General features: G+C 41.0%; 1 protein-coding gene across 5 annotated transcripts in view; it reads left to right on the top strand.

The window, feature by feature from the left end:
- The window catches only part of Ppp1r9a (protein phosphatase 1 regulatory subunit 9A), a 269,586-nt gene that overhangs the window by 181,487 nt on the left and 61,526 nt on the right, over positions 1-26,573 (top strand). For 3 of the 5 annotated variants that reach the window (XM_085840835.1, XM_085840836.1, XM_085840838.1), the window contains exons 7-8: positions 4,277-4,342; positions 22,174-22,329. In XM_085840835.1, coding sequence (XP_085696961.1) covers positions 4,277-4,342; positions 22,174-22,329 — 222 coding nt within the window. The remainder of the gene's footprint in view (positions 1-4,276; positions 4,343-22,173; positions 22,330-26,573) is intronic. The other 2 variants (XM_085840837.1, XM_085840839.1) reach the window with 1 other exon arrangement.

The raw sequence follows: 26,573 nt of genomic DNA, 5'->3' as shown, positions 1-26,573 counted from the left end.
CATTGCAGGTGGCATATAGATTAACATTTTGTTTTGTTCTGTTTTTGTTTGTTTCTTTAGACAGGTTCTCCCTCTGTGCAAGCAAGCCCAGGTTGCCTTTGAACTCATAGCAACCCTTTGCCCTCGGCCTCCCTGCTTCTGTGATTACAAGTGTGGCCACCCCACTTGGCATCAGTTACCTTTAGATCAAAGAGTAGTATATTAGAATGATTGTCCATGGAGGAAATAGTCTCTTACAATTGTTTCCTCCATTTCAGTTTGCACTCGTGGAGGACTTTTGGCAAGAATTTTCTTATTGTACTGGAATACTAAATCTAAAAATATATTATCTAAGATTTTGAAACTAAACACAAGATCTCAAAGTCTTGGCCTAGTTTTCACTTCCCGGCTCCAGTGTTGTATGGCTTACTAGAATCCCCTGGGCTGCGAGCCTTCTCTAGAATTATAGAACATTTTCTAAGGTTTAGATGGGTGCCTCTCTACTAATAGAAAGGTTTTATATTTGATGGTCTAGGGACTATGGGAGATATCAAGTGGTGAGAAAATGAAGAGGCCCACCTAAGTAAGGCTCTTTGTCCTTGGGTGTAAAGTACATATGTTGGGCTCCATCTCAGAACTCCTTCTAGTGCCTAGTGTTTCACACTTAGATAAGTCATCCAGTCCAGTGTAAGGTATGGGAGCACACCGATAAAGACAACCCTTGGAAAGCACAGGGAGGATGCCTGAGGATCCTAAGATCAAGGTCAGCTTGATATAAAGTTAGTTTTGTTTTGCTTGCCTGTGTTTAGTTAAAGAGAGCTTTACAAGTATGAGAGTTGGCACTCAGAGAATCCAGTCATTTTAAACCTCCTCAAGTAAAAGTTTTATATCTCATAATCATGTTTGTTCCAGGTACTTTGAGGATTTGACTAACCACACTTAGCTCCCAAAAAGTTCAACTGAAGCTTTTAGAGTCTCTGCCTCTGCCTCTGCCTCTGCCTCTGCCTCTGCTTCTGTCTCTCTGTCTCTCTCGCTCTCGTGTGTGTGTGTGTGTGTGTGTGTGTGTGTGTGAGGGCGGGGGAGCTGATTTTCCTCTAATTTCATAGCTTGAGTGAATGAATGAGTCTGATGAACATTCATACTTAGGGACATAATATCACTCGAAGTTTCTTCTTTACATGTGGGGCTTATTTAGGTGTTTGTTTGGCAAAAACAAACGGAATTCATTGCCACTTGAGCAGATATTTTTAGTGGAAAATGATTGCATAAAAACTGGGATCATACACTTGTCTAGGAGTCTGTCTCACTGAACCTCTAAAGCATTGGAGATATATATTTTCCCCCTGTAAATTTAGTAACCAAGATTATTTTCTAGCTGTTGCACTAGTGGTTAGCAAATTTCAGCTTGATGCTCTCCCTGGCCTCAAAGCCTGAGCCCCACAGCATAATGCTCTATGCTGTGTTTGCCCTCATGCTTCTGTCTCTATTCAGACACACAGAATAACTGGACAACAAAAGATGTTAAGAGGATTCTTGTTTTGAGTGATGGCATTTCTTGTAGTTCTTCAGGTCTGTGAGCCTTTGTTTTGTATTTCTCATAATAGGGGCATTGAATACTTGGACATTTGCTTTACTGTAGGCAGCAATGCATAAGTATCATCTACATAGAGTCCGAAGGGATGATTAATTGATACAGAAATGCTTTACAAAAGGATCAAGTTGAATGTTCTCTTCCTTTTATGGGTTGTCACAGTCGAAGACTGGAACATTCTGTGTTACTGCAAGTAGCACTGACTTCCCTGAGGTCGGTCGGGCTTTGTGCTTGTCCTGCAGCCTTCTCCATTCTCAGGTGTCCACAGCACTGGCCATTGCAGGCACAGGCAGAGCAGCCATTCATTTCATCTTCACAGGAGAGAGAAAGGCTGTGTGAACAATGAGAGCTCACTCCATGCTTACATCTTCGAGGAATGGCACTTGATCCAGAGTTTTCATTAACACTACCAAATATTAAGTTGGAGGATTGGGGTGTTTATCTCTGTTTTCTGTTTACCCTCTTTCTCTGTTAATGGAAAGTAAAATAACCAAGATCTGAAGGAAATGAGAAGGACCAATATTGGATATCCAGTGGATAGATGGGCCTTGAATAATTGATTTAATTTCCTGTATAATTGGGCAGTTTGTAGATTTGCGTATCTTTGTTAGGACAGGCCCTGAACATGTACAATCAGTTGCTTGACTTTCCACTTCCCTTGTAACTCATGGGATCATCTTGTGATTTCAAATTTAGAATTGTTTCATTTGCTAATATCTCCTGTGACCTTCCCTCAACAGAGCCAGGAAACCCTCTGATTACATACAGAGCAACCAAGTGCAGCTAGCTCCTTCCCAACTGAACACCAAGATGAGCATTGCCCACAGAATGGTGCAGCACTTCTGGTTTTGATCAAATTATCCAGGGTTCATTTTAACTTGGAGCACATCACATTGACAGGTTGCTTGAATTGGCTGTACAGGAAACATCTGGATATGAGAAATATTTCCTGCAGTTGTTAAAGGACACTAGCCCTTTGTGAAGGGAGAGATTGTTGCGTATTACTTACGCCTCTGTTCATCTGCTGTAACACTTTAGGAAATTATAAGTCATGCTCTAATAGAATTTGAAATGTATAGATAATCATCAAACTATTTAAATTTCTGCTGCTTCTGCTTTTCTCCAAATATTTAAACTAGTAGAGTTTCCAATAAGCAAACAGCCAGGTCTGTTTGAATTTGCATTCCTGTTTCTGTGCACTCTCTGCTAACCATTCAAATTTTCAAAAGCACAAAGTAAAGTGGCCCTGCCTGGAGGCCAGAGGATGGGGGCATTGATTCCCCAAAGAGTAGGAGATAGAGAGCCGAAGGCTCAAAGGTTCACATGCGTGCACATCTGCAATGAGGGGTAGCATTTCTGGGGTTAAGAGAAAGAATGTTTATTGAGTCTGTCTTGTCCTGTCTTGTCTTGTCTTGTCTTGTCTTGTCTTGTCTTGTCTTGTCTTGTCTTGTCTCTCTCCCTTCCCTTCCCTTCCCTTCCCTTCCCTTCCCTTCCCTTCCCTTCCCTTCCCTTCCCTTCCCTTCCCTTCCCTTCCCTTCCCTTCCCTTCCCTTCCCTTCCCTTCCCTTCCCTTCCCTTCCCTTCTCTCTTCTTTGCTTCCCTTCCCTTCCCTTCCCTTCTCTCTTCTTTGCTTCCCTTCCCTTCTCTCTTCTTTGCTTCCTTCTTTGTTTCTTTCTTTAGTAATCTGAAATGTATCCATGGAGGGAGGATTCAGTAAATCCCTCAGTCAACACCATACAATGAAGCTCTGGGTGCATGGTAAATTTTTCAAGTAAAATTTAACAACATTTAATCTTCTATTATAACCTGTAACTGTCAGTGTTCAGCTGGTATGGTGAGGTGATGTAGTTCTGTTATGTACTTTTGCAGTGATTTGTATTTTTGGCTGTCTTTCTACCTAAGAAGATCGAGAGGCTTGAAGGCTGTGGTCAGGCTAGCAACAGCATTAACTGCAGCTGTATCTCTGATGTAGAAAGTGAATATGGTCAACCTGAAGTGAAAAGGAATCAGTTTACAAGTACTTTAATATTGTATGATTATTTTACTTCTTAAAGATCCTTTGATAATGGAGGCTTTATTACCTTCCAAAGCCTTTTATCACAAGTGACATTTCAACTTCTCTTTAGGCAACAGATTATAACATGATTAATCATCACTTCAGTTGACTCTTTCAAGATACAACTTCTTTTACTATTTGTTTTTGTTACTAGAAACTCATATCATTATAATCATACTGTGACACTGTGTCTGGTAGAATCTTTCAATGTATTGTTTACAGTTTAAAGCAGCTACTCAAGGGAATATTTGTTTTTATTGTTTCTATGAACATGTAACAGTTGGAAGGAAAGGTGTAATGAAAACTTTGATTGCATGAGTATTAAAAGATGTTTACAAAGGTATCTTTTTTGTGTGGAAAATATTACAGGGCTAACACTAAGTTTGCTGTTCCTGGTTGGAAACAGCTTGGCCTATGAGAGCAAGAGCTGGCAATGTTTGTGGCTAGCTTTTTTATTACTGTAACTATAGCAATGCAAAGAGACGTAACCCTGGGTCTATGATCTGGGGAGCTGAGTGCAGAGGCCCAGCAGTCTCTTCTTTGTACTGGACAGTGTGTGGTCCAGCTAGCACTTGAACTGCTATGTTTTTCTCTCCTGCTGTCTTGGGGTTGGGAGGAAGCCCCTTTTAATTGTTTCTGTCAACATTTTAGAGCACTGTGGCTGAATTGCAAGGAGTGTCTGGCAACTGCAATAACAATAACAACCGTTTCCTTAAGGTTTGTTCTTTTGGCAGAAAATTCTGCTTATCTCTGCCCTCTTGCTCGGTGTGTGAAATTAAATATTCTACACGTCTTATTAACTTCCTATTCCCTGAAAAGCATTTCTGGAGCTGTGTTTTGTATATTGAATAATAATCTGAAAGTGTGGTTTGAAAACTATAACATTCATTTTTATACACAGGTCTGTAAGTTGGACTCACTTCCTTGTGTTTAACCACGGGCATATTTAACCTCTAACTCTAAATGTTCTGTCATTCAAATTAAAGGGAAAACCTTCAGAAAGAAATGCAGCATTAGACCTGGTTAATATTTACAAAATATAATATACATAGCAATTTATTTTCTGCTTAAATATGATTGTTTTTAAGAAAAGAATTTTCCAATGCTTTGGTCTTAAATTTTCATTATGTGTTTGGATGAACACAGTAGTGAGTCCAAAATAGACAATTTACTTTAAGTCCTCATAACCATAGTGGAACGTACGTGAATCACGTGTGGTTAATAGGGTCAGTGTGTTGATGATATGCAAGGAGCCCAACTTATGAAACAGCTAAATCTTAATTGTGGTCCAGAGGCCACACTTTTGTAGGATCTTTAAATGTCTTAAACTATATTGTTTTGTTTGTAAAACTCAAATATTTCCTGATCTCCATCATTGAATCATGAGGTTATTTAAAACATGCTCTGAAAACTATATCCATTCCAGAACATCTTTCTATACCTCATTCTGAGTTTCAAGAATAGTCTTTGTGTGTAACACCAGCAGTCACAGGTAGAGAGAAGTCAGAGCCACCGATGATAGAGTCAGGTCACGAGTCTTTGCCTCGGCGTGGTCATCCTTTTGCACCTCATTTTGTTTATGTGGTTTGGAAAAAATATAATAGAACTATTTAAATTATACCCTTACTATTCTTTCTAGCTGTCATAGTATAATATTACTCATTTCTGAGCTAGATCCAAAAACAACAGGAAGCCCTACTTTGTCCAGTCCTTTTAGGCCGTTATGTTTCTCTGAAAGGACAGACTGCCTGCCAAGCAGCCTGTTCAGTGAAACAGTTTATCACACTGAAACCACGGAGCATGAAGTGCTAAAGAGGCAGCATGTGGACAAGTATAAATGACGTTTTACAACTTTGGAAATATTGTAATTTTTCAGTTGAATACAGTTTTTTCCCAGGAAGCCAGCTTGCCTCTTAGTAAGCAGCTGTATGCTGTGCTTGGTTTAGCCTCTTGTTATTGAATTGTTCATTTTCTTGGTGTTTAGGGTTTTTAGTTTTTTGTATAATCTAGACATTAATCCTCTGTCAGATAACTAGCACACAAAGATTTTGTTTTTGTCCCATTCTGTAGATGCCTCTTCAGTCAGTTAATGGTTTACTTTGTGGCACAGAAAACTTTAATTTCATGAAGTCCCACTTGTTGGTGATTGGTGCTTTAGTCCTTCCCAGACCCATGTCCTGATGGATACCTCTTCCTCTTTCCTCTAGCACTTTCAGATTGAACTTGGAGATCTTTGATTGATGTGCCATTGATTTTTCCTTTGGGTTGAGAGACCAGGGTGACGTTTCTCTCGTCTACAACCACATGCCCAGTCTTCCCTGCACCGTTTGTTGAAGATCTGTCTTTTCTCCAGCATGCAGTTTTAGCATCCTTGTCAAAAGTCAGGTGGCAATAGGTCCATAGGCAGGTATGTGGGTCCTATGTTCTATCCCATTGATTGTGTCTGTCTTTGTGCCCCATACCATGATGGTTTTTCCATTCCTATGGCTCTATAACATAACTTTAAATTAGGAATGATGATACCTCTGGCAGGATTTTTCTTGTTCAGAATTGTTTTGGCTATCAAGACCCTTTGTGCTTCCATATATTTTTTTTTTCAGTTTCTGTGAGGAATTGCATTGGAATTTTGATGGCAGTGATTTTGAATCCATAGATTGCTTTTGGTGTTATGGTCATTTTACAGTATTAATCCTATCAATCCATGAACACAGAAGTTCTTGCTGTCTTCTAGTGTCTTCTTCAATTTCTCCAGTATTTTACACTTTTACCCCCAGCTAATGTTTTCATTCTTTTTGAGGCTACTGTAAATGGGATTGTTTCCTTGATTCCTCTCCAGTATGTTTGTTTTCGGCGATAGGGTGGGACCTACTGATTTTGGTGTGTTTACTTTGTAACCTGCAGCTTTCGGCTCTAGGGACTTCCTGGTGGAATCTCTATTCCATGATGTATAGAATCACATTGTCTGCAAATAGGGATGCTTTGACTTCTTCTGTTCCTGTCTCTTGTCTACGTTCTCTGTCTGGGCACTGGACTAAATGAGAGCGAACTGGTGAAAGAAAACTGGCTTTGTCCTGTTTCTGATGTCAGTGAGAACATTCCAAGTGTCTTGTCTTCATGTGTCATGAAGGTGGCTCTGATATCCTTTACAGCCTTTAGTATGCTGAGATGTCTTCCCTTCATCTCTAGCCTCATGTCAGCTAGTTGAGTTCCTGCTGGCAATGACTAGCTGAAGAGCGCTTGCAGTTGACTGTTTCTGGGGAAGGAAGGGTCCTTTTTATTTTTCCAGAAGTGTGTTCACTGGTTAAGTTGCCTATTTTCCCGGTAGCAACTGTAATTGCGCCCAGTGAGTTATTTTTTAAAAAGAAGACATGAAGTTTGGAGAGAACATGTGGATGCTGGTTCTGCAGAAGTTGTAGGGAGATTGTAAGGGTGCATATACGTTTATATTATATATATATATATATATATGAACTCAAAAATACATTTTATTATTATTATTATTATTATTATTATTATTATTATTTTGTTGTTGTTTTTTCAAGACTGTTTTCTCTATGTAGCCCTGGCTGTCCTGGAACTCACTCTATAAACCTGTCTAGCCTTGAACTCAGATCCACCTGCTTCTGCCTCCCAAGTGCTGAGATTAAAGGCGTGCGCCATCATCACCTGGCCATATAACTATCTATTTTTATTGAAAAAAAGAGAGAGTAGATGTGTTTGTAGTTTAAAATGTGATGAAGAAAGAGAACTGCATAGAATGCAGGGAGAGAGTCAGTATCAGACACAGCACGACTGGAGAGGGGATGCGGGGAGAGGTTGCCAGCCCAGGCATTTTCACCCTTAGTTACTATGGCTTAGCACTTATGCAAGATTTGCCTTCTGCCACAGGTTAGCATGACTTCTTGCTTTAAATATGCTTGCAGTTGAAACACCATAGTCAAAACAACCCAAATAATGTCAAGATCTGTATTATATGAATAGCCTTCTTGTACTTTGAAATCTGTTAACTTAGAAATATCCTTCATTTATAAAAATGATTTTTAAAAGATTTATTTATTTATTTATTTATTTATTTATTTATTTATTATCTGTAAGTACACTGTAGCTGTCTTCAGACACTCCAGAAGAGGGAGTCAGATCTCGTTACGGATGGTTGTGAGCCACCATGTGGTTGCTGGGATTTGAACTCCAGACCTTCGGAAGAGCAGTCGGGTGCTCTTACCCACTGAGCCATCTCACCAGCCCAAAATGATTTTTTTTGTGTGTGTGAGCAATAAAGAATGTATAGTCATCTGAGCAAGGACTCATGTTCAGACCTCTGTATGGCAGCTGTGTGGCTGCCTGAATAACTGCTCCAGTCCTTTGAAACTGATATGCATGCTACCACACTGATTTATCATGTTCCTGATTCTGAAGGGATTTAAATGGCCATTTTACACAGATAAGGTTAACATAAAAGAAGGTTAAGTAGATCTCAAATACATAATTTAATAATTTAATTATAGCACCATTTTACAATTACCTTTAATGAGGAACAACTTCAATATTATAAAAAATATAGCAATTTAGTTTATTTAAGCTAACAGTTTGGTAAAAAAGCATTATCACCAGATGACATTTCAGGCCATTTCTGTTGCCCCTGATGGCTCCTTTGCAACTCCTTTCAGCTGGAATCACCATTCAGCTTCTGTGCTCACACTGTAGATTAATTTGGGCCATTCTAGTATATCATCTGAATAATAAATTCAGATGAAATAAATAATAATACATTCAAAATACTTGCTTATAATTTGTTCATTTTACCATTACATTTATCTTTAACACACAGTTATTCTGATTGGTATTGGTTTTAGTTATTGTAGACAAATGCTATCCATACTAAAATTTAAATGGCTAGTTGGACAATTGCAAAATACAGCTAGAATGCCATGGGCTATATCCCTATAGATGGAAATAATTCTGCCACGACATGGAGACCCCTGGTACCATAGCTTATTGCTAAGTAGCAAAGAAAAAACATTTTCTATGAGAAATTATCATCATGGCAGCTTAAATATATGTTGAGTTTCAGAAGAAATACAAGCACATCATTTTTGGGGTATGTTCACTTCTATCAAAGTCTAAAGGTTAATGTTTTGAGAAATAGAGTTTACAGTCCTAAGGTATGGAACTTAGGGAAGCAAAACAGCCTGTGCAACCAAGAGCATCAGGGGAAGCAGAGAGAGAGGAAGGAAGGCAGAGGATGAGGGACAGATAAGGAAATAGGGAGAAAGAAGAAAGATGCAGTAGGTCACTACCAAGGATACTGAGTCCCACATGCTCTCTCTTCAGACATGACAGCACATGTGTTGACAGTCACCACAATGTCAAAATCAGAAATGCAGTAAAACCTTGAGACTTTGTAATATATGCACATATTAGTTACAAACTCGCTCACAAAACCTAATAGTGAGAAGTGAAGCCTAAAAGCACATTAATATTATGTGAAAGGCACTTAGGCAGAATGTCATCAAATTGTGTCTGATGCTATACATCAAATGTTGTACATCCCAATTGGGCATAGTCAGGAATGCTCTGTCGTTTAACATTTCAAAATTGGCCAGTTTTTAATTCTTGACAGTATGAGAAAGCAAGAAGAAAAATAAATTGAAAAAGAAGAAATAAAACTATTACAGTTCCCAGATAATGATACTATTTGGAAAACTTGAGATGTACATTATTGAAAATAATACAAGGTTTTAGAAGGTCTTCTGAATACCTACTATTAAAATATAGCATGTATTTGAATGCCTACAAACAGGGAGGAAATTGTAAGTTTTAAAATCAGTAAAGATCAAAAAATAGTATAGAAGACCCGCAGAGAGGCAATTTTTATTGAAATGTGATAAACCAAGTGTGTGTAAGGCAAAGAAATTTTATCCATAAATTGAAGATTCAGAAGGTGGATTGAGTCGCTATTCTCCTCGTTCATCTGCACATCCAGTCCAGTTCTCGTGAAAGTCCAAAGCAATTTTCAATGACTTTGGTAAGCAGTTGTTAAAATGTATATTAAAGTACAATGCAATAAGACAACCCTTTCAAATGATTGCTAAAAACAAAAAAAAAAAAACAAAAAAACAAAAAAAAAACCATGAAATTTATATGATAAAAGCTGAAATTTAGATAGAAGAGCAAATGAGTAGCCAGAATAGCAAGGAACCTAGATCCAGCTGTGGGCATAGATACTCTTTAGTAGCTGGAAAATGATTGAAAACATGAGAGAGGATGCAAGCATCACTACATGGAAGAGAAAAGAGAAATCCACCTTCCATCTCATTTGTCTGTCTGTCCATCCTTTGGAGGTGGGTTGGCCAACCAAATATGAAGAGTAAGTCCAAACTGAGGGAGACAAGGGTGAGAGAAACATGCTGGAGAAGGACACCAACCGAACTTCTGTTTTAAAAGTAAACGTTCTGTGAAGGAAAGGACTGAGAAAAGGACAGCATCACTGTTAGTAACTAACATTTGCGGAAGGACGTCAAAACAGAAGCCCGAAACCCAAAGAAAGTATTGAAACTAGGTAACTGAGTCAATCTCAAAGACTATCTGTGGGTCCCTGGCATGAGTGGGCTTGCCACAAAATAAGCCTTGGTGGCAGAGAACTGTATTGCAGACTGCAAGGAAGTAGAGATGGAAAAGTGAAGTCAGTCTAGCTGAGACCGTGGAATTGATTTGAGTATTCTGAATTCAAGAACGATGCGAAGTTAGGGGAACTCTTAGTCTCCGTGCACAGGAGAATACACTGGCACAACAGCTTTCAAAAAGCAATTTGTTACTGCCAACCAAAATATGTTCAACAATTCTCTCTCTTGTTAAACAATAATATAGTCTTCTTACAGGAAACGTGTAGCATATCTGACACCTCAGCTAACGTGAGCATGAATGAATATCCTGTGGTGCACTCACAGAGCCGCAGTGTGTGAGCACTGAATCAGCTGCCCACTACTAGTGGAGTCTGAACTTGCTATTTGGGCACAAATGTGCACAGCAAAATACAGTATAAGCCCTTTGTTACAAAGTCCTGCCAAAATAGAGATATGTAATTAAAATAAAAATGTAGTTAAAATTAAAAGCAAACAGTGACAAAAATGATAATATTCTGACAAAATTCTGCACTGGGGTTAGTGACTGAAAAGTGGTCAGGAAGGCTCCTTCTGGACTGTGGTGTCTTGTCCTCTTGAATTAAATGTCATCTCAGTAGCTGGGGTTATGTCACTGTTCATTGTGCTGTGTTCATTTTATTTCACATATTGTCAACTTGATACTTTAGAAATGAAATCACTGTAGGCAGTATTGTATCTTTCACAATTATGTGGCTATAAAATGAATATAACATAGTTCTTAGTATTTGAGGACTTAGAAAGAAAGAAGGGTTAAAACTGTATCTCATTTTTACATTATGAAAACTTTATGGTGCTCCGTTGTTGTTGTTGTTGTTGTTATGATGTTGATGTTTATGTTAAGGACAAATCTCATTCTGTAGCCTAGGCTTACCTGGAACCCACTATGAAAACCAGGATGGCCCTGAACTAAGAAAAGTCTCCTTGCTAGACATTGCAAGTGATAAGACCATAGGTAGGAACTACCACTCCCAGAAGTCATGGTACTTCCTAAAATATGCAAATATCCTTGGCCAGTCCACTAACTCAGGATATATATTATATGGGGGCTTACATCTGTGGGCATTTATGGGAAGGTGCTGGACGCAATCAGATCCTGGGACATACTACTTAAAGCTTCAAGGATCACTGAGGTAAAGACCTTTGCATCTTTGCCTAATAGGCACTTGGCAAGGAATTGCTTCCAGAAAGTACATGAGATTCATGTGAGGACAGGAATGGAATTGCCTCTAGGGGAACAGAAGGGTGAGGTTCTCTTTGTCATTAGTATGTCTATACATTATGTATGTAAATTACATTGACAGCACTGGGGGTTCATTCTTGGTGCTGGTATGATCCTTTTATAATTGATAGCCTCCTATATGTTCATAATTGTACAAGTCAGCTTTAACACGAATTATAACCAAGCACATATTTTCTGAGGTTTGATTCATTGTGTGTCACAGAATTACTAAAGCAAGAGTAACATGTGTCCCTCTTGTAACCAGCTGTCTGGTTCTGCAGATTAAAATTTCAAGACAACACAAATACCTCAGCTCTTCCCACAGTTGCACTGGCATCAAAATAAGCACCTAATTGTTTCCTGATCAAGGAAAATGAAACCCAAGAAAAACTGCCAGTTTGAAATTGCAGAGTGCCATTTGGATTATAGAAGTCCGCTTTGGCTGTTGACTACTTACTGCACGTTCTCAGTGGGAAAACAGAGATCACGGGTTGTCTCTTGGCCTTGGAGTTGTTTATCAGAAACATAAAGACGAGTGGCATCTATCAAGTTGCCAATAGGAAGCATTTATTAAAATTGAACTAAAATTGAGTCATGGAACATACATTTTTGTCTCCCAAGATGCTTGCTATTTTTCTGTGTGCTTGCAAATACTATACACACACACACACACACACACACACACACACACACACACACACTATAGAAAATTTACATTGTTTTCGAGGCAACTTGTGAAAAGTCCAGTGGCCATAGTATAAGACAGTCTTTGCAGTGAGGACTTTGAGGGTGCAAGTGTGAATTTGGGGGCTTCGTCTCTAACGTTTTTACATGTATGTTGATTTTGTCTTCTGTTCTAGAGAGAACTGTAGCAATACAAGTGGTGTTGAAGAGGTAGAGTCTGTTTACTGTAGACTGGAGATGTAGGTGGTAGGCAGTGATGGTTGAAGTCCAGGTGAAAGGAGGTGGAGGAGTGCTGTGTGGGCTTTCTGTGATTGCCTGAGCTTTGGTGGGTTTTCCCATTAAGTTGAGCAATGTTGTTTTGTTCCTGTTAAAATAACTGAATTTTTCAAAAAAATTTTTTTCTCTTTTAAGTCTAAGCACCAGGAAGTGATTCTTTCAGCTCTCTCACATTAGTGTGGCATTTTTGTGGCTGCCCTTTGTATTTTCTCTTCAATTGTTTGCCAGCAAATGTTCAAGAAAGAGAGTCTTTCCTGCCAGACAGAGCAGGGGCAGCCATGCTCATATCAGTATATGCAAACCTCGCATTCTGCTGTCCCTACGAGTACAAAAATCATGCAGTCTTCTTCTTGTTGCCTTTACTTTGGGAAGTAAAGACCCAAGCAACCAGAACCAAAGTGATTGTTGTTTCAATCCTGTGGACACACATAGAGCTTAGAGGGAGGCGCTGAGCCCTATGTGAGGCTGTGTGAGCGTGAGAAGTATTGCAGTCATTGTGGTTGATTGCTAGGGCATCTTAACACTTCTGTTCACCAGGCAGATGATAAGTCAGGGCATAGAATGGTCAGTAAGGAAAAGGAGCGTCACTGGGTTGCCTGTTGACTCAGTTTCTCCCGAAGTCCATTAGGTCTGCCACGTGACTTTAGATTTCTCTCTAGAATGGGATCTTTATGTGGCTCTTAGCTGTCTGAAGGGAATGTCAGCACTACTGGGGAGATTTCTCCAAGACGGACAAACTCCCATGTATATCCCAAGATGGGTCTTTGGTTGTGTTTCTAGCCATGAGGGTAGAGAAGGAAATATTCTCAGCCTCATCACCCCTTTAACCCCCCTACTCTACCTTAAAGCAGATTTAAAGAGATTTTATCACCACAGTGGCATAGCAGCTTCCTGGGTGTGGATCCATTACAGTTCCTATGTGGATGGAAGAGTTAGGGCTTCTGAGTCAAAGATCTCGTTCGATAGGTAATGCCATTCATTATGGACTACCTTTGGAAGTATATTGGTTGTTTTGTGCTACCACACTCAAAACAAAATGTGCCTTGTGCATTCACTTGCTTTCTGCCTCCATAACTCTGATATCTCCTCTCCACCATCTTGGCCTCAGCTGATTTGTACATGATTACTAGTGAGGTTGCCTGCCCTTCTGTAGGAACCTCTGGATCTGCTAGGGGATGTTGAGGAGAGAGATGCTGAACCTTCCTCCTTCTGTGGATATTGGCTCGAAACGTGTCGTTTCACCTGGTCCCATGGTGGGAAGTATCACTTCAAGGGAGATCTTTTTGTAAGTTTTGTTTGTTTAGGGAAAGATGTTAGGTCATCTCTCCAAAGTGCTGCTACCCTTGTACACTTGGGGGAGAATTCCTGAGGGATCAGGGTCACTGATGGGTTTGTGTGCACCCTGTGGGCAGTTACTCCCACAGTGCAATCATTTAACTTGATGTGATCACTGGTGGCTCCTTGGTTCTGTACAGCTCTCAAATCAGCCTCTCCCTGGCAGGCTGGGGCTCAGGCTGTGCACAGTGAGATGGCAGCCTCACGACCCTGCGTGTGTATGTGTGTCAAAGGCACATGTTTCCATTCACTGGTACACCCTCCACTACTTGAGTTACTGATTTACGACAAATGGAAATATCAGTGCGCTGGGTTTCTAAGGTATATCCTGAGGGTTTACCAGGTTTCTTTATCTCAGCGCCTATGACGCAAAATTCTACAGGTTGGGCTATTGTGTGACTTAGAATTCTGTTCACAGTGGTCTTCTCCAGTGTTGTTAGACTCACATGATTCCCTTATTGTTTGTCTTGGTCACTTTGATCAGAGCACCCACGGGTGTGTCCTATCATGGGATAATCTGTCACATGCCATGAACTCTATAGAGACAAGAGGAGGAAGATGGCTGGGAACCAGCTTCTCCATACAGCTCTTTCCCATGATCCCTGTGAGCAAAGGCTTGATGGGGCTTTGTTTCAAATTAGCTTTTCAGAAATACCATACAGCCTAAAAGTGAATGTAGGTTGTGCCTCTTTTAGGGCAGTTCGAAGACTTGCTTATCTGACGCTGTTTAAAATTGGAGGCAGAGGCAGGCAGATTTCTGAGTTCGAAGCCAGCCTTGTCTACAGAGTGAGTTCCAGGACAGAGAAACCCTGTCTCAAAAAACAAAAACAAAAACATCGGAGTTTCCTAAGGCCAGAACCCTAGTAATCTACCTCTATTTGAAATCTGTATTCTTCTAGCAGTTCCCTGAACTTGAACTTCCTTTCTCAGCCATCTCTTAATTCTAGCCTTAATTTTAAACTGTTCAAAGCCATAAACTTCTGTTTCATTCCTGTTTAATAGTATCTTCGTATATTTTCTATTTTACTATAAAGAGAGAAAACAGTGAGGCAACCCCTTAGGCTGGGTTTGGAATCCTCTTTCTGAGATGATACTGTTTACTAGACATTCCCTGTGTCTCATTGAGAAGCTGATACTAACTCTGAACATTCTGCCATGTTTACAGCCTGCCTTCCAGGTTTCCTCTAACAATATGTTTAGGGTAGTTTAAACTAATCCATTCCTTAGAATCTATCTAGCCTTCGCCCACTGCCCACTTCTAAAGCCACATCCCTATTATTTTCTCTGCTTTGTTTTGAAAGCCTTCCTTCCTATGTGAATCCCCTTCCTCCTAAAACATCACCACCCACCAAAACATAGCAACTTAGAATAAGAAATGTCCCTACAGTACGCTGTGAGCTCGCTCATCTGGATCTTTCTAAGCTCACATCTGTCCCAAGGCCGACAGTAAGGTGTCAGCCAGAGCTGTGGCTATCTAAGCGCTCAGCTGGGAGAGGGTCTGCATCCAAACACACCCGCAGCTGTCGACAGGATGCAGAAGAGCCATTTCCAAGCTCCCTCGTGTGACTGTCGGCAAACTTCTGTTTCCTGCTGGCTGTTGGCCAGACATCCCAGGACCTTGTAATGTGGCCCCTTCCTGCTCAGAACCTGGACTCCTGCTTCCCAATAGTGAGGACACAGAGAACAAGCCAGGACAAAAGAGGCACAAGTCACACTTCCTGTAACTAAGTTAGTTACTTCCCTTGAATTTATCTTCAGCTGAATTGCTAGGTCCAGTCCACACTGGAGAGGAAGGATCCCAGTAGAGCACAGGAAGCAGTGTCACTGGGGGTCATTGTGCCACTGAGACACCATGGCCAAATAAAATAAAATAAAATAAAATAAAATAAAATAAAATAAAATAAAATAAAATAAAAGAGTGGCCTTGGTTTTGAGTATGCCTTCTATCTTGGGTAGGTACAAACTAAAGAAAACATTAAAATCCAAAGCTAATTAATGAAGTAGCAAAATTGATACAGGGTATTGAAGAAAGGAAACATGAATTTGAGTAGTTGGAAGAGATTTTACTTAAAGATCTCTAGTTAAAATTGCTATAATAATAATTTATCAGCAGTGTGCTAGGTGAATGAACTGAGCTCATGAAGAACCCATGGCTATCTGAAGAATCTAGGTATTTACACACTTCTCTACTGAAGGGCTGGATAGATGGCTCATCAGTTAGGCACTCTGCCTGCTTGTGCAGAGATCTAGGTTCTCAGGACCCACGTTGGGTGCACCAAGGGCGAATCCTACGCCTTTATCCTCCAAGGATATCAACAGTCATGTGCATGCACCCCTGCATAAACACACACTTACACATAACTTAAAATAGTAAAACTAGAACCTTTAATAACATGTTTCTCTTCTTGGAGACTAGGTACTGAAAAAGGATATGTAAACCAACAAGCATTCTCTGAAATCAAGTTTGAGATGCCATAAACAGGTAAAAACATGCACACATCTGAATGTGCTCAGGCACACAGATGTCATGCACAGGCTCTCTGTCTCTTGCCATGTGATCCACTGAACCAGCTCACAGCTCTGTCTGCTGGTAAGGAGATTACTATCATATGTGGTTCCTCAACTTTGACCTTCGAGAACTGTGAGCTGAAACAACCCTCTCTCTAAAGTTCAGACAACCAAGCTCACAAACCCGATACATTTTAAGTGACTTAGTAAAGGGTAAAGTGATGAATATCACACTGGAGATTTGTGTAATTAGTTCCTTGAGTCCCCTTAATAGACAATGACATTGAAATCTTTCAACTTTTCTCTTGGCCTCAGGCTTTTCTGGAGACCTGCTCTCTCTAGTCCCAAAGAAGTGCTTTTGTTGTAATACTCTGTAGTTGTCCTGTCCAAACAAGAGGGGGAAGATAGTCCTAGTGAGAAGGCTCACAGTCTGTAAGTGTGTCCTTGCCTGGGGTAGAGCCCTGAGTGTGTCACTCATGTGTGCTGTTAGAACAGTCTCAGAGGAAAGTGCTTCACAGCTCTGCAGATAATGTTTAGAATCTTAGGTGGCTCAACATTCCAAAACTAGGCCATACAGCGCCACTGACCCAGCTTGGAAAAAGAGATGTTCTTTGTGGGGAAGATGCTTTTTGCTAGAATCTTGTGGATGGAGAATGTGTTTAACTGTACTTCACACTGAAAATTCGAGCTAGCATCAGTGCCTTGTCTGAGGTCTTGCTCTATAGACAGAGTTGTCCTCTATTTTCTCTCAGAACTAAGTCTGAGAATATATGTAACGGGATTCAAATTCAGTAAACAAATTCCCACAAACTGCATAATTAAGGCTATTTTTATGATTAGCACCACTTAGTGTCCCAGAATTCACCAGAGTAAACATTGCTACAGCAAAAATGACTGCAAATGGTTGAGCCTAGCAAGAGAAAATCCCCAGTAGGGCCATTTCGGCCTCAGCTGCAGCTGTGCTTAACGGTATTTCATACTGGAAAGCTGAGATTAACAGGAAAATCAGGCTCTGCCATGGTGTGCAGATGTGGCTGCAACTGTCTTAATTTATTCAGCAAACATTTGTTCAGGGCCTCCTGCATGCCAAACTGGCCGCTGGGATTCCAGGGATAAATTGTACCTGGCACAGTTAAGGAACTTCCATTTGATGGGAAAAGGCAGATGTGAGTGAGAGTTGGAGGTGTGCACTGGGCCAAAGGACAGGGAACAACAGCCTCACTTCACAGGGTATGCGTGGATAGGCATCGTGGACCATGCTAATGGATGGTGGAGAGGCTGTGGACACTGAGGCACAGGACTTTGCTTGAGTTTGATATAACTTGCTCCACACTTGTAACACAAGAAAAGGAGTCAGTTTAGGAAAGGAATGTCTTATGTCAAAATACTGATAAAGGATGTATGCATGGAGACCTAAGGAATCTCAGTTACAAGGCAACAGCTGGGTGAACGTGTGCTTACCAGATAGAGGCTTGCGGAGGCTTCAGGCTGTGGCACCACTGCAATGTTGGCACCAACAACACCAATCACAAACATCAGCTCTTTTGACTATCTGTTATGTGTCATTCTGTTAAATGCTTTCCGGGCACCATGTCATTTAACAGTGACATCTTGTCTTGGTAAGGAACTATTTTTTGTTTGTTATCTTTTGCTTTTCACTTGACAGGTGAAAAGATCAAAATTTTGATCTAGAGGGTTCCTTCAAATCTCAGAGGCAGCATTTGAACTCAGATCATTGGTCCCCACTTTGCCAGTGTCCTATAATTGAAAGCTTATGTTTCTTCAGTAAAACATAGGCTGATGCATACAGGTCCTGTGTGTGCTGCAGGCTTTAATATGTCTGCATGCCCGTTTTCCTACCAACTAGGAGGTGACTTTACCAAAAGATGCTGCCTGACGGGATCATTTAATAAAATGTTTCTGTCCCAGTGCATGCATGTTTTAAGGAAGTGTGAGAAGCAGAGGTCAAGGTGGGATGGTTCGGGAGATTGGGGAGACTCGAGATCAACAAGGTTACTGTGAGAAGAATATCTCAGAACCCTGGAGGCATCAGACACCTTTCTTCCCTTGCAGAAAATGAAATTTCATTCTTTTTAAGAACTCTGAAATAATTTTTAGTGATTATATGTCTGGGTGTTGTTTTTGCAAGAAAAAAGCATGGAACACCAGTCAACAGGTCCTAAAGCCCGGTAGAAGACTTCTCCTCGTACTGAACATGTCTAAGACTTAAGGGAAAGTCAGATGACATAGAAGGACTTTCAGAATCCCTCTCATAATCCCCTAAGCACAGCTGCTCCTGTTTCCCCGTCCTTCCAAGGAGCCCTCCTCCTTCCCCTTAGTTTTGCCCTTCTTTCTCAAGATGCACATGCTTTGAGAAAAACAATGACAGGAACTTCAGATCCCAGTAGACACATGCGCATGACTTCAAAGTGGATTAAATGATAGTCAAAGCTGTAGGTGATAGTCTCAATGCAGCAGGATCATGTAAAATCTTTACATTTGAGGAGATGGTAAAGAAGTATCTTCTTGATGTTTTGCTCCCCCCTTATAGAGTTTGTTTCTGTAGACTGGCAGTGCTGTAGCATAAGATCGTGGGTTTAGGGGATCTGCTATGTCATAGTGTCAACAACATTATTAATAACCCTTGGGTGAACTCGCTGAGTCCATTTCTCCAAATTAAGATGGTATATTCAGACCCGGTCATCTGGTTGCCAAATGTATACTCCTGGGCCAACATTAGGTTTCTAATGTAGTATTCTTTACTCCACAATCTTTTAACAGAACCATCAAAAAGAAAAAGGTATTAATGAACAAGTTAACAGACCCTAGAGAGGGATGCTCAGTGCCTGTCAGTCTTCATCCCAAGAACTGTCCTTGCCACATCTGAAATAGATCACATAGGGAGGGGAAGAATGCCAAGAATCCAGCTGTTTTAAAGATTTTAAATTTTGTCAGCTGAAAACGAGCTGGTTACTAGGGGACTAGGTGGTAGCAGCAGGTGTCTGTGGAGCTCTTTGTTGGGAAGGGGCATTGTGTCACTTTCTCCATCTTTGTCTACAAATAGCAGATTTGGCCTAACTTTGGGGTTTACGACTTTGGGGCTAATCATTTGTTTCATATCATTTATTTTACTTGCAGAGTAACCATAAAAATAACTAAGATTCTCAGTACAGATAAAGGAGTCAGAAGAATGCCTAGTCTTCGTCTACCAAATGTGACTTTGTCAATCCAGATGTTTATGGTGTTCAGTAGTAGCTGCCTTCTTTACTCAACGCTCCCGAAGGTGAAAATTTCAAATGATCTGTGAGAGGGAGTGATTACACAAAGTTTTGTAAGACCCACACTCTTTAGTGCTTATAATTAATAAGCAAGGCAGTGAAGGGGACTCAAGACAGTGAAAGGCCCACTTCATCTTCAGGATGCTTGTAAGGTTGAGTGGAAAAAGAAAACCCTAGCAAATGGAAAGATGGGAGGAGAAGTAATTTCAGCAGAGTTGGCAATAATTTGGATTTGTGGAAGAGAGGAAGCTGGGGAAATAAAACTAAAAGAATCTAGGATTCTTACTAACATTTTTGCAGAGATAACTAGGATGTCTAGCAACCTATATCCAAACCTCGTGTCATGGGTAAGGACGTAAAACGTCCTTACAGTCTTGGTCCTGATATCTGAGGGATGCTACCTGTAATCGACAAGCTACATTGTTCAGCTGGGTTCCAGGGTTGGAGTTGGGATACTTGTAATGGTACTTAAAGTGGACCCAAGCATGTCCTTTCATGTGACATTGTAACTTGGCACCGTGATCTACAAAGTTCATGCTCAAGAAATATGAAATTGGATTAACAAGAAAAGAATCTCAAAAGAAAACTCACAATAGTTTAAGCTTAAGATTTTGCATTGACCATTTGTATAGCTGTCCTCAGCCTGCCTGTGGCTTGGGCAGGAAGTCACAGCTTAGACATGCCTGGTAGACATTTGAGGCTCGTGTCTAAAGAGTCCTAGATTTATAGACAATAAAGTGCTATATATATATGTTCAAAACAAATGAGTCCCTAATACCAACCTCTTTTCCTTCCAGTCAACATGTGTTTGATTTTACTTGAACGAGAACGTGGGGAGAGCGCCCAACTCTCCAGTCGCCAGTGTGAAAGCGTACTGTTCTACATGAAGGACCCTAACCTTATATCTGTAGACAAATGCTGCAAGGTTGTGGTCCCTGTGTTACTAGCTTCTGTGTATGGAAGAAGAGTCCAGCAGATGCTGAGGCTGTGTCACTGTCAGTGCCCACAGGTTTCTTAGTCAACACTGTCTACTTCTGGGCTCCTTAACTAGAGAAATGCTGAGGCACTAGGAAAGAAATCAGAGCACAGTTTTAAAGTTATAGAGAAAGAAATTTGTGCTGTTGACAAAATTGCAAATTCTTATGTTTGGAAAGAAGTTTGAAGGCTATTAACTGATGGCATTCCAGATTAGGAAGGGTCCCTTGGAGGCGAATGACTAGATTTCCTTCATGCCAAGCACAGGTAAAAGGGTGGAACACATCTCCACAGCGGCAAGGTGAGTGTAGCATCCAGGAAAGGAGGAGGGGCAGTCAGAAGCCAAGGCTGGTTAATCCTCGGAATCCATCACCCCATTGTTGATGAAGGCTTGCATGAAGGTATTGTGAGTCCCTATCTTCACTTGATATGTTGAAGAGCTACATCCCTGAAGGAGCAGGGATGAATTCAATGAACTTCGCCTTTTTAACCCACAGAATCAGTGATTTATCCTCAAGTTACATAAGGTAAAAATGTCAGGCAATTATTTTGAGTTATAGCCTCATAGGCTGGCGCTGCCGAGAGGAGTTACTTTCCAATAATGTTGAGGACGTCGGTAACAAAGGCACACATTTACTTCAGAGGTCATGAACTCGAATACCTACAGGCCCCTGCTCGCCTTAACAGCAGGACAACACCAGGTCGCAGACTTCTGAGCTGGAGACTGAATGCTGGGTGTGCATTGCCACTGTAGCAGACATGGTCTCATGATGTGCTCAGACCTTGGGCTGTCTGAGAAAAAGCTGTCTAAAGCTTAGATGCTTTTTTTTTCAGGTTACAAAAGATAGTTTTTTCACAGTCCTCTGCAGGTCTAGCACAGCACTTGTGTAGTTAGAAGCCCCGGGTTAACCTTTAGCTTATCAGTTCATTGCCTCTGTAATTAACAAACAAAACACAAGTGATTGAACTCTGTAGCTGACAAGAGTCAATTTGCTAAGCTTTTGAAGTCTTCATTAAGACTTTGCTGGCTCTGTGAAGTGTTGACCTCTGATTCCTTCCTCCTTGCACCTGATATTGTATTGCTTATTGACACAGGAAGTAGGAGTTTCAAGACATTCCTTGTATTTTAGGCTATTGGGGTGACTCAGAAGGAAAAGGTGTCTGCTGCCAGGCCTGATGATCTGAGTTCAGTCCCTGGACCCCACATGGTAGAAGGAGAGAACAGACTCTCACAGATTGCTCCCTGACCTCTGCATATGTGCTATGGCATGTGTACGCCTACACACGTGTACCCACACATAAATAAATGTAACAAAGAAGGCATTCATTCCCTTTAGCGACGTGGTCTTACTTAGTGAGGCTGTGTGAGAAACAGCTCTTTCTGCTGCTTCCGCTCACTTTTAAAGTGCACTTGTCTGTATGGTCTACACTGGGTAATTTGGATCTTCGCACTAACATCTGTTTATAACGTCGGGTGCATGAGGCATGCTGGATTTAAACCTTAACACTCTCACCATTTGGTGAAATGCTTTTCTCTTATAAAAAATTGGTTTACTAACATCTCTGTGTAGGATAAGGATGGTTGTATCTTTGCGTTCCCCTTCTTTTCAGACTGGAGAGTATGCCACTGATGAAGAAGAGGATGAGGGCGGGCCTATTCTTCCTAGTGGTGACGTGGCCATTGAGGTCTTTGAGCTGCCTGAGAACGAGGACATGTTTTCCCCATCTGACCTGGACACAAGCAAGCTCAGTCACAAGTTCAAAGAGGTGAGCACTGGCCCGCACGACCTTTGCCTAGACCTGCTCCTTGGGTCGTTCGTTACGTATGATTTTGTTTGTAGATTGAGTGAAGAATTGTCTCTTTTTGGAATAAGACTCTGATCTTAAATTTGAGAAAACAAGTTTAGCAGATTGCATTCTACTATAACCAACTTCAGTGTTTGTCACCTGTCACCGTGGTAGTTTGTAACTTCAGGCATCATTTCAAGATAGTTCAAGTTCGTATATTATTTGTTACTTTTACAGATGCTCTAGTTCCTGGTCACAGCCTCGTTCCTCTAGGGCAGTCATTTTTCTAAAAAGTTCTTTTTCTTTCTTTTCTTGAAGTAGGCAGATATCTAGTAAGAATGAAATGCCTAAAGAGCTCCAAAGAACAGTTCAGTGAGCAGACGCTGAACTGTTCATAGAGCCGCCACAGAGTGGTGACCTGTCTGAGGAATGGTGATAGCTGGAAGCCATCCTCCTCCTCTGGCCTAAAGAAGCCGTTCAGTACCTATGGCTTTGCAGGATGCAGCCCTGGTGGAAATTGCTTCCGGGGCACTGTGATGGATACCTTGTCCCTCCCATGCCCTCTCCCTCCTGCTTAGTCCCCCGTTATGAGAGACAAGGAGGTAGGCTAGGCTATTGGGGACTGAAGAGATCAGTCTCCTGATATAGAGAGCCATTGAAAGAAAAAAGAGACAGAGACAGACAGACAGAGAGAGAGAGAGAGAGAGAGAGAGAGAGAGAGAGAGAGAGAGAGAAGGAAGGAAAAGCAGGCTGGGTAACCCCTTTGGTATGTGAACAGAGAACCAGACCGACTTTCCCCTCCAAGGCTGGTGTTACACGATCCTTAGTTACATTAAGTAAAAAGCCCTATTTTATCACCATATCCAGTCTTACTTTGGGCCTACTCTATTTTCCTACTAAATTCTGTGGTCATGATTCTTCCACAGACTGTGTGTCTTTGGACAGTTCCTGTCAGCTAGCTAGCAGTTAAGTACTCACTAAATACTTGGCACTGGCATCGGGGCGTGTTCTGAGGATTTGTTGCATAGTGCACCTAACTTGATTTCTTCACATGAATGACATCCTGCTGAGCACTTTCCACAGACAAACTTGTCTGACCGATGGCTTAAAGAAGAACTGTTTTAACTTTTTCAATCTTTTAAAAACAAGTTTGTGCATGTCCAGCATGTCTCTCGATCATAATCACCCATCCCACCCCCCACCCCCCGCCACTACCCTCAGTCAGCACCCAGTTCTGTGTGTCCACCATGATTTCATGGCCTCTCCCGTGGGGCCCCAGGAACCTGCACAATCTGGTTGGCACCTAGCCGCAGCAGCCGTGGACACCAGTGTGACAGCTCGGTCCTATCCAGGTGACAGCATTTTACAACACACCTCTGGCTCTTATTTCCTTCTGCCCCTTCTCCCCTTCTTCCTCAGTGTGCCCTGAGCCCATTTGTTAGGTGGGTAGAGATTCCCCATGTGGGGATTCATAATCACTAATTTTCTTTTTCTTTTTCTTGCACTGGGAACCAACCTAGGGCTTTGGGTAGTGGTCATGTGCTCCACCACTGACGTCTATCTCTCTAGCCTACGCTTCTCATTTTAAAATTTGCTCTATTCTCAGCTTATTATGGGGTGCTTGAATTATTTTGCTAGTTACCTCTGAAGTTAATTTTGTTGTTTGTAATCAAATTAATAAGCTGATATGTGGGGAACAGCATCTTCTCATACTAGCAATCTCTTAATTGAAGTTTGTAAGTATATCTACTGAAAGTGTTTTCTCTGACCTCTCAGAAGGCACATATACCTTTGTTTGTTGCATAAATGCCAAGCTATAAGAATTAAAGACATGATCAACTAACTAAAAGCAATTTCAAAGATTGGGTTAGACTCAGAAGGAGTTGAGTAATCTTCCGCATTTTTTTTCAATCATGGCATCACTGTGGCTTAATGATTTCTGAACATAGGAGTTTCTGTTTCTGAAATTCTGTCATTGTTGAGTAATAGAGTGTACATTTTGGAGAAAGCTTTTTTTTTTTTTTTCTGAGACAGGGTTTCTCTGTATAGTGGAGAAAGAATTTTATTCATTTGAAATTTCATATTAATAATGTTTATTCTTTGACAATTTCATATGTGCGTGTAATGCATTCTGGTTACTTCTCCCACCCTCACACTGATTTCCCATCAACCTCCCCTCCCCCCAGATTATCTTACTCCTTACAAATATCTTCCCTATATTCACTAATTGTGTTTTGTTTTGTGTCCCAAGGGATTTAGTTAGGGCTCTCTGTGACTCTAACTGAGAACTAGCCATGGAGCCTTGCTTGCTCACCAGTGTGTCTTTAAGCTGTATATTCTGGCTGCCCCAGAATCTGTTAGGTGGCATTAGGCCAGCAGTAACTGGCAGGGCTGGGCTGGGAGCCCCTCTCCGTTCGAGGCTGACTGTGCTGACCTGTCAGTCTCCAGAGGCATCAGTGTTACTGCCTGCCTCCTACCCATCCCTATCCTTCTGTCACTAGGGTTTTATATACATAGATACTTTATGCCCGTTGTTAGCTGCACTTACCCTAGGATTGCTACAGTAATTTGATCCTTGTAATGTTCTGCTCTCACATGATACAGTTTGCCCCAATTCTATTTTGGTTAATAGTAAAACTTAAAACGGGGTTTCTTTTGCCTTGCATTTCTTTCATGGTGTCTGAATTTCTTTTCTTTTTTTTTTTTCTTTTTCTTTTTCTTTTTCTTTTGAGACAGGGTTTCTCTGTGTAGCCCTGGCTGTCCTGGAACTCACTCTGTAGACCAGGTTGGCCTCGAACTCAGAAATCCACCTGCCTCTGCCTCCCAAGTGCTGGGATTAAAGGTGTGCACCACCACTGCCTGGTCTGAATTTCTATTTATTTATTTATTATATGTTTTATCCATTTCATAAATTTGATTCAAATGTTTTTCCTTTCAGTAGTCTATTCTTGAATCTTACTTTTTAATAAATTATTATGGGAGCCTTTGCAGTTAGTGAACATAGTCCCTTATGTTTATAGTTATCACTTTACTGTTAGAATCTTTGTCTGTCCTCTTGGCTTATGTGTTTCCTTTTCTCATATTTTCTTGTGTCTTTTTTATTTTTCTACCTATCATCAGAAATATCAAAATTTTACCTGTTGCCTAAAAGTTAATATTTGCTTTTCTCAGTAGTTTGACACAGTTGTTTTCCTATCAGTATAATATAGAAACCAGATCAGTATCTGTGCTGCTAATCATTAGTGAAATAATGGCTGTAGCATTATCTCCCGTGTCTCAGGAGTCTTGGGCACCATGTGTGCTGGCACGTGTGCCTGTCACAGTGTGATTACTTCCGGCTTCCCGCACCCTCCCCTTGCTGTGAGCACACTGTCACACTGTTAACTTACTCCGGTCTGCTGCTCCCTCCCTCCTGTCAGCACCAAAGGTTCCTGTCACATGGACCTGACTTGTTAGATAGCAGTCAGGAGGTCTTAGCTTCAGGGTGTGGAGCAGGCCGGCCTGACTTAGCAGGGTTATGTGGGAAAGGTGAGGTGCCACTTTCTGGTTGCTGGCATTCCCTGCCCTGTCTCCATATTTGCAACTCCAGGACCCCCCCCACACACACACACACACACACCTTGGCTGTTTTTAAAAACTTCCTTCACGAGCATTTCTTATTTTTAAATGGTAGCCTGAAGCACATCTGTGACGTTCTCTCTTAGGCAGATCCAAATTGCTTTCAAAGAAGAAGGTCGTGGCGTTTGTTAGTTTGCTATGTTGGGCCCAAACAAAAGTTTTCCCTTACCTCAGCCATCCCTGCCTGTATGCATTTATTAATACCGCCATCTCCTTTCCTGGGTGTGTTTACTTGTTCATGTGTCAGCTTCTTATAACTCAGCCTTAATTTATTGTCACACTTCCTTGTACTGGGCAGCAGTCAAGCGGGGTCTGTTTGGTGCTGTGCCTTTTGCCCGGCCCCCAGTTTATTAGCAGCCTTACTGACTTCACTTTGGAAACAATCTGTAACTTCCATTTTCCTTGTTTTATTTTTATTTTGACTTTAGTAACTGAAGAAATGATTTTATCAGTCTACCATTTTATTCTGTTGTGGTCAGATACTGAATTTTCAACTGATTTATTGGAAATGATGTTTTAATTGTAGGTTAATATGGATATTTGTGATTAGCTTGATACATCTTTATTGATTTTTCTTGAACCTATTTAGTAGAAAATTTATACCT

The sequence above is a fragment of the Mus caroli genome, unplaced genomic scaffold (genome assembly GCF_978045245.1).
Source record: "Mus caroli unplaced genomic scaffold, Mus_caroli_1 scaffold_7, whole genome shotgun sequence".
Taxonomy (NCBI): Eukaryota; Metazoa; Chordata; class Mammalia; order Rodentia; family Muridae; genus Mus; species Mus caroli.
This window is presented reverse-complemented; position numbering and strand designations above follow the sequence as displayed.